Source organism: Pecten maximus, unplaced genomic scaffold (assembly GCF_902652985.1).
Source record: "Pecten maximus unplaced genomic scaffold, xPecMax1.1, whole genome shotgun sequence".
Taxonomy (NCBI): domain Eukaryota; kingdom Metazoa; phylum Mollusca; class Bivalvia; order Pectinida; family Pectinidae; genus Pecten; species Pecten maximus.
Genome location: NW_022981341.1, coordinates 1 through 7,845, shown reverse-complemented (window position 1 = coordinate 7,845; position 7,845 = coordinate 1). Strand labels below are relative to the sequence as shown.

The following is a 7,845-nucleotide window of genomic DNA, read 5'->3' as shown; positions in this document are numbered from 1 at the left end:
AAAACATTGAAAAAAATAATAGTGTCAAAACGTGCGGGAATCAGTAACATAATTCATGACGTAATCTCTTTGTGACGTTACCCCACTACAGCGGGACTAGTATGACAGAATATTTCGATATTTTTTCACGAGTGCGAAATATTCATGCTCGTTATACGTTATATTAAACGGGAAACCATTCAATACCCTTTATATACATGTATTAATAGTTTGCATTTTTATGACATTGACAGGCTAAAGAAATACTGAGCCCCGGGGAGTCTCCTAACAACTCTACATCCAGTACCACAGTGACAGTGACGGTAATAGATGTGGACGATAATGTCCCCACCTTCAATCAGTCTTATTACGAGGCGTACGTGGAGGAAGACGTGTCAAGCATTCCCCTGACCATCGTGGGGTCCGTCGGCATAGATGTTTTTGATCTAGATCAGGTAAGAAAATAGGGTATTGTTAATACATACCACCTGTTATATGGATAATGAAATATGTTTAGTGTTAAATAATTTGTTCCCCGAAACCTAACTATGAAATATTCAAACGAATAATCACTCGATCTATTTTATACGATGGCCGACAGGAGCCTGGCAAAATGAAATGAAAAAGCTGTAACACTTTTTTTCATGGTACATTTTTTTCACATCTTTTTGTACCATTGTATGGTACAGAAAGATGTGAAAGCGGAGTTGAATTGAGTCGGTCGCTTTTGTATCTTTTTGTACCAAAAAGCGGCCGAAAACAGCCATGGTACAGAAACATATGAAACGGCCAGACATAAGTGTTACTGAGTTTGACAAATGACTCCCAGATAAAGCTGTCATCACATAGCCTGCCAAATAGTATCCGGAATGTCTGGCTACTGGATGATCCAATCGTCATGTATATTGATGTTGGGCCTGCAAAATGATCAGTTGTCTATTTTAACTTTTAAATGACTTTTCATTTTAAAAATAACGTCTTTAATAATTTTTCCAGTGACGAATTATTTGTACTTACATTGTAATTGTATCCAATCTGCCTCAACTTCTCGAGTAAAAGAAACTATAGACACCGATGGGGTCCGTTTTGGGGAAATGGGACCATCAATTTTATTACGTAATAAAAAATTCTCGAGTAAAAGAAACTATAGACACCGATGGGTTTCGTTATTACGCTTTTAGCAGTGAAATATCGAAAATTAATAATTCTATAAAAGTGATATCTAATCAAAACCCTGCATACAAACGACAATGGAAAAAGTTAAAAGATGATCCGGTATATTTTGCTATGAATATGTAATAAACAGCATATCTAACAGCATCTTCAATAATACCAAATTTACTTCACTCATGTGGCTAATATTTTGATATTTTTCACGAATGCGCAAATATTGAAATATTAGCCATACTCGTAAAATATAGTTGGTTTTACTGAAGACATCGAGGAATATATATATTTTGTAAGACTATTAGAGAAATGCTGTAATGTTTTTTCATTCGTTCAATTGTTTATCTCTAAAATAGAAATGACGACATTATACCAGTTTAATTTAATAATTTTTAGCCCCAAGGTACACCCCAATACTTACACTATAGTTTCGACTCCATTTGTGTCTTCAGAAGTGATTAATACACTTTGCGGCTTGTTGTGACGGTGTAATCAAACCTTTGCTATTCGGGGTCAGCCCTGGTCATGGTGTTGGATGACGACATTCCGATGTTCTGATGGTACAGTTTTTCACATCTTTTTGTACCACGGATGGTACAAAAAGATAAGAAAAAACTGTAATGTTTTTTTGTTGGTACACTTTTTTCATATCTTTTTGTACCAATGGTACAAATAGAAATGAAAAAAGTGTAACGCGGTACAAAACCTTTCACATCATTTTGCCGGCTGATACCGGCTATTGGTACATAAACATGTTAATGTAAGCTGTGTTTTGTCCTAAATAGTTTATAAGCTTTCTGTAACACATATAGTACAAAATGATTTGAATTTTCACATCTTTTTGTACCATGGTACACTTTTCTATGGTACAAAAAGATATGAAAGAACTGTACCATTGAAAAAAGGGTTGCAGTTTTTTCATTTCATTTTGCCAGGCTCTTGTCGGCCATCGTAATTTTATCATGATTTATTCAATAAGGATGAGAAAAAAATATCTTGTCAATCAGTTTTTCTGATGAGATATACATGTCCTACCATACTTCACTAAAAAAATATAAAAACTATTTCAACTGTCACTCCAATGACTTGTGGCCTAAACGCAGTTTATAATATCATATTACTTTATTACAATTAATACCGTTGAAATACGACAACTGTATCATTACTCTCTTGTGACCAGTTATATACCATTATTTATAAATAAGGTTAAGATATCACTGCTGGTCATAACTGATCAAAAGTCTTAACATATCAAACTCAATTAACAAAAAAGTCTAGGTATTCACACACACAAACGGGAACGACATGTATGTATTTTTGTGACAGATACAAGAGCAGTTGTTTTGTAACAATTCAAACAACCAGCAATAAATAGGTTCTTTATACATTCCATCTGCAGTATAAATCATTCGGTGTCAAGTAAATGTACATTTGTTCCCAAAACCCTGACATTTAACCCCCACATGATTTCCCCATCTTTATATGGTTATTACCGAGGAATGTGAGTCTTTTGTCTGCATTGAGGATTAGGAAATGCATGTTCTACCCTAACTTTCACAAATAAAAGCTACTTATTTGGTTCTACAAAAACTATTTCCGTTAACACTCCCTTGAAGTATCACACAAAAATAATTATATACTGTATTTATCATCTTTGATCTCTATATATAAAATCGATATCGTTGTATTCACGTTCATATATGCAAACGGGAATATGACAATTGCATCATAATTTATTTGTATTTTTCATAATGCTTTATAAATTGATAGTGTATATTTTTTATTATCATTAATAGGGATCGAACAGTGAGTTCAGCCTAACAGTTAATTATGCAAATGGAACGAATTGTGTTGGTGTTGAAGCCACACCCTCGAGTATTATCTCCCGAGCTACCTTCTTACTGAGACTCGTTAACGGTTATAGATTTGACTACGAAACAGAGCAGAGCGTTGGACTGCGTGTAAGTTTTTATAGATATATGTCGTCTCCATTGTCTTGTAATATCGAGCGAACATTTTTTATTACAGCTATGTATTATAATGGTTGTATTAGTTTATATTCATCTGGTGCCGCGGAAAAATGAATTCTTAATAAATGGCTGCATTTTTAATTTGTATTATTAACCTTGGAAAGTCGTATGTACCTTGGCCTGCAAATATCACAGAAAACATTCATTGGGCCAACTAAAGTAACTTGATAACTGCGTATATATTATTCCAATACTTTGAAATATCCATAAATGTATGCGAATTAATATTCCTTTGTTTATATGTTAAGTATTTGTAAACCCAGAATTAAACATTTTTTTCCGTTTTCCTGTTGTAATTATATCTGTTTACATTATATCATTTTCCTACAAGCTGAGTCTAACTTATACACAGGTCGTAGCCAGGGGGAAGGTTAACAGTAGCATGTCTGCTACATGTACAGTAACTGTGAATATCAGCAATACAAACGACAATGATCCAACGTTCAATCAGACCGATTACACCGCCACCATCCCAGAAAATCCGGAAACTGGAACGTCAGTTACCGTTATTACGGTAAATGGTTGTTTTGTTTTTTGCTTGTTGTTTTTTGTTTTGTTTTGTTTAGTTTTTTTTTGTTGTTAGGGGGTTGGGGTTGGGGGGGGGAGGGGGGGTCTTTTTTTTAAATGTCAGTCGTCAATCAATGATGGATATTTGGGGGAAACCGCCTTTGTTATTAAACTACACTTGTGCATTTATAGAACATATGTACTTGGACCATTAACTCGTTATAACTCCCAAAATGGTAGTGTTATCCTGCTGGGATATTCCTCACCAACTATCGTTTTGTAAAACAGTAAGCCAGATAGGAGTGTCTTTGGAATTTTTGAAATTGAAATATCATATCATTGCGTTTCAAATTATATCTAATGTTTGGTTTACAGGCGGAAGACAAGGACCTTGGAGAATACGGGGAATTGAATTATACACTCAAGGGCTCTTCTCTGTGAGTATTTTTTTAATTACATGAACATTTCAATATAATTTCGTACGAAATAAACAAATGTCAAACGTTCTTTTGCAGATCCCTGAATAATACGTAAAACTAAGGGCCACATAAAGAACTTCTTTTTTTGTGTTGTCGTGGAATCAGTTTACATTCTCTTATCAGTATTGTCTGTTTTTTCTTGTCTTGCAATAAAAGTCTTATTACTCTTCGTTGTTTTTCAAAGATCAAAATTACTTTTTTTGTTTAACACGGTTAAGGACTCCCACAACTAAATCCGCCAATCAGCGAGTGTTTCACCTTAGTCAAGTCTCTGGGGAAAATATGTTTCTTAGGTTGTAGCTGTGTTCCTGAGTAAATAACATATGAAACGGGCACTTTCTACATGTATATACGAGAATAAAGAGTATAGTCTCGAGATTTGGAAAATCCAAAATATACACTCCTACTGAAATAGAATGACGTAGGATTCGAGGTAAAAAAAAGGCGGGAATTCCCCGGGTGGGGGTTCCCCAGTGTACTGTAAATGTCAGGATTACTGTTTTTCGAGTACCCGTATGCTCTTATATGCCATTAAATCTATACAATTACAACATTTAGCTGATAGAAAAGTCTTCGAACTTTAATTTGATATGAATTTCACATCATTTGAGCTTCAAACGACCACGTGTTTAGACGACCCTGACCTTTGGTGCCTGTACAGCCATTTTAATTAAAATGCTACCTTCCGAGCTTAATACAGGTTAAAGTAGGCAAAATTCAAATCGTAAATCTGTCTTAAACCCGGAAATTGATTGGGGGGGGGGGGGGGGGGGGGGGGGGTTGATGGGATCTTATGGGGGGCATTATAAACATAAACTTGTCAAAGTAAGACTGTTTTGTCTGATTTTCTAAGTAGTCCATTTCGTAGTCTCTCTCAATATTAGTAAAGACCAGTACAACTTATTAATGTAGCTGTCTGAAGTTCTTGTGTTAGGGTGTGTGAGCTCATCTGTGGGTATGGCCTACAGTTTGTCTTTTGGCCACAGTATTTTCATATTGGTCGGAATTCTGGCTGTATGAGAACAGGTTGGAACAGCTTTGTTTTCAGACATGATCCCAGATTCAAATACACGAGTAGATTGCATGTTTGTTTCTTTAGATATGATTTATTTACAGATTTGATATCAATCACGAACACGGTACGATTTACACGACCGGAAATCCTCACGACCTTGACAGAGAGACTCGCGACACGTATTATCTGACGGTGGTAGCTACTGACGGAGGAGACAAGAGGGCGGTGGTCTCATTAACAGTTACTCTCTCCGACGTTAACGACAATAGACCTGAATTTCTATATGATACAGTGGAGATGTCGATTAACGAAAATACGAAGAAATTTACGCCAAATATACTGATCAAGGTAAGCAATACATTATTCCCTTATTCCTTTACCTGAATCTTAAATCGCATTTACTTTCAAAAAGAATTTCTGTTAGGCCCTATGTTACAGCAAATCAATTCATTTGTTATATATACAGCAATTACAACAGCATGTTTTTATTCAGTCAAAGTCAGACTCGGAATAGATATCATACAAGAACAAGCCACCACTATTTGGCCTCAAAACTCGAATGCATACTGTCTACTGATATGTAACGAAATGTCACACTCTCTTTACTGGAAGTAAACTATTCTCTCAACATATGTGCATCTAACGTAAACGATATGGAAGATAATCTGTAATAGTGAGTGCGTGGCACAGTATAATGTGAAGATTTTCATTTTTATTTGGTCTTTAACATTTATAATACAAATGTGACGCCATTACCAGTTTACATTATCATTTACCTTGATAATAAGTAAGATTATAAACTTTATGTGATTGACTTATTATATTTCATTACTGTATGAAATGTTTGCTTTTCCATGCTATTATAGCTGGTGTTATATAGATTTACTGACAAAAAGACATTCAACATATTTCAACTAGATTTCTATATTAATAACTCCATCCCACTGGGTATGGAAGTTATTTCTGCATTATTTGATGATGATTTTCTCACACCTGGCAAGAAAATTGACATGCCTGTGTAACAAATGATTGGCCAGTGTATTGAAAGATTTCCTGAGTCTATACCTAAAATGCCAAGGTAATAAAAGGGCGTAACATCTGTATCAGTAGGGTCGGGGAGAGGGGGTCAACCTATAGACCTTTTAAATACATAACGTCAATTTCGGGTCAATATCAAAAGATTTCCGGCGAAGATAGACGACGAGTTTTTACATGAATTTATTTAAAATACCTGTGTTTCTTTTATATTCAGAACATTTTAAACATACAGTTATTACAAAGACACGGTATGATTTCTACAATAATAGTTTAATGAATTTGCTCCCCATTTGCCGTCGCCAGTTGCGAGGGCTCACCCTCCTACTACCGTCCTTTCAAGACCGATGGAAATAAAGACTTGTTTCACAGCAACCAAAATTGTTTGCTTCCAAAACGATGATAGAATATTACTGATTACAACAAGATCTGAGTCTGATTACGTCCGAAGTTATCATATACGCGATACCGTCACAGGCTCGCTGTTTAACAGTGAAAATTGATTTTATCTAAATTAGCTATCGATATCCTCCGAGATCGGATCGAAAAAGTTGCTAGTATCTTTCGCCATATTGACGCTTCATGCTCCCTCCGAGTGCGTAGCTGCGCCACCCCATACAAGGGGACGAAAGTCCTGTGCCCTCTAAGTCCGACAACCCTCTCCATGATGATATCACTAATACGAAAGAAAACTTTGCAAAAATCTTTATATATTTAAAGCTCAGGTACATTTACTTGTGTCGAGGCGATGAAGGCTTCGGTCTGCACAGAAACCGCCCGAATAATTGATATATAGTTGAGGTTTCATTCCAGGCAAAGATAGAATAGGCCGTGAAATGGCAATTATATTATACAGTCATTAAAATAGACCGCGATAACGGTTGTCTTGTTGTCCATGTCAAATCCCTTTCTTTTTAGACAAACACTTGTCAGGACGAAAATGTAATTATATACTCATCATTTTCCAAACGTAATAGTGTTTGTTTTTGTCTAAACAGGCAAATGACGCCGATGAGAGCGGTACAAATAATAGTGATGTGTGGTACAAACTACACATACCAGACACAAATCTTCAGAGTAATTTTACTATCAACGACATCACTGGCGAGCTTATCGCTGAATATCCTCTCGACTATGAAAACCTCACACCTCCGTCAGAAGATGGACAGATACAACTGATCGTCATCGCAGAAGACCGGGGGATACCGCCTCTATACAGTAACATAACTGTTACAATCAACGTCCATGTGAGTTAATATCTAATACATTGCATAGTGTTGCTAAGGTCTGATAATTGCTCATGGTATATTGAATATGTTGGATTATCTACAACATAATTAATATTTAAGATTATTATTCAACTGTCACATTGTAGAGAAAAAAATCATGATTGATGACGACTCCAAATTAATATTTTGTGTCTTTTCAATTTAAAGGATGAAAATGATAATACCCCGAAGTTTGTACAGAATACCTATGCTGCAAGTATACCTGAAAACTCATTACAAGGTAAGGAAAGCCTAAGGAATATACAGATGACGTAGATAATAGCATCATACTATGTAAATTCCAATCCCCCCCCCCCCCCCCCCCCCCCCCCCCCCCCCCAAAACCCAAAAACCCAACAAACCCA

General features: G+C 35.8%; 1 protein-coding gene across 1 annotated transcript; it reads left to right on the top strand.

Moving 5' to 3' along the window:
* Positions 1–233: 233 nt before the first annotated feature.
* LOC117320013 (protocadherin-like wing polarity protein stan) lies at positions 234–7,721 on the top strand (the record flags this gene model as incomplete). The annotated part of the gene is given in 7 exon segments (XM_033874712.1): positions 234–434; positions 2,943–3,107; positions 3,529–3,690; positions 4,059–4,120; positions 5,279–5,525; positions 7,211–7,459; positions 7,649–7,721. Coding segments are annotated over 7 exon segments (1,159 nt in total), but the record flags the coding sequence as incomplete, so codon positions are not given.
* Between the last annotated feature and the right edge of the window lie 124 nt (positions 7,722–7,845).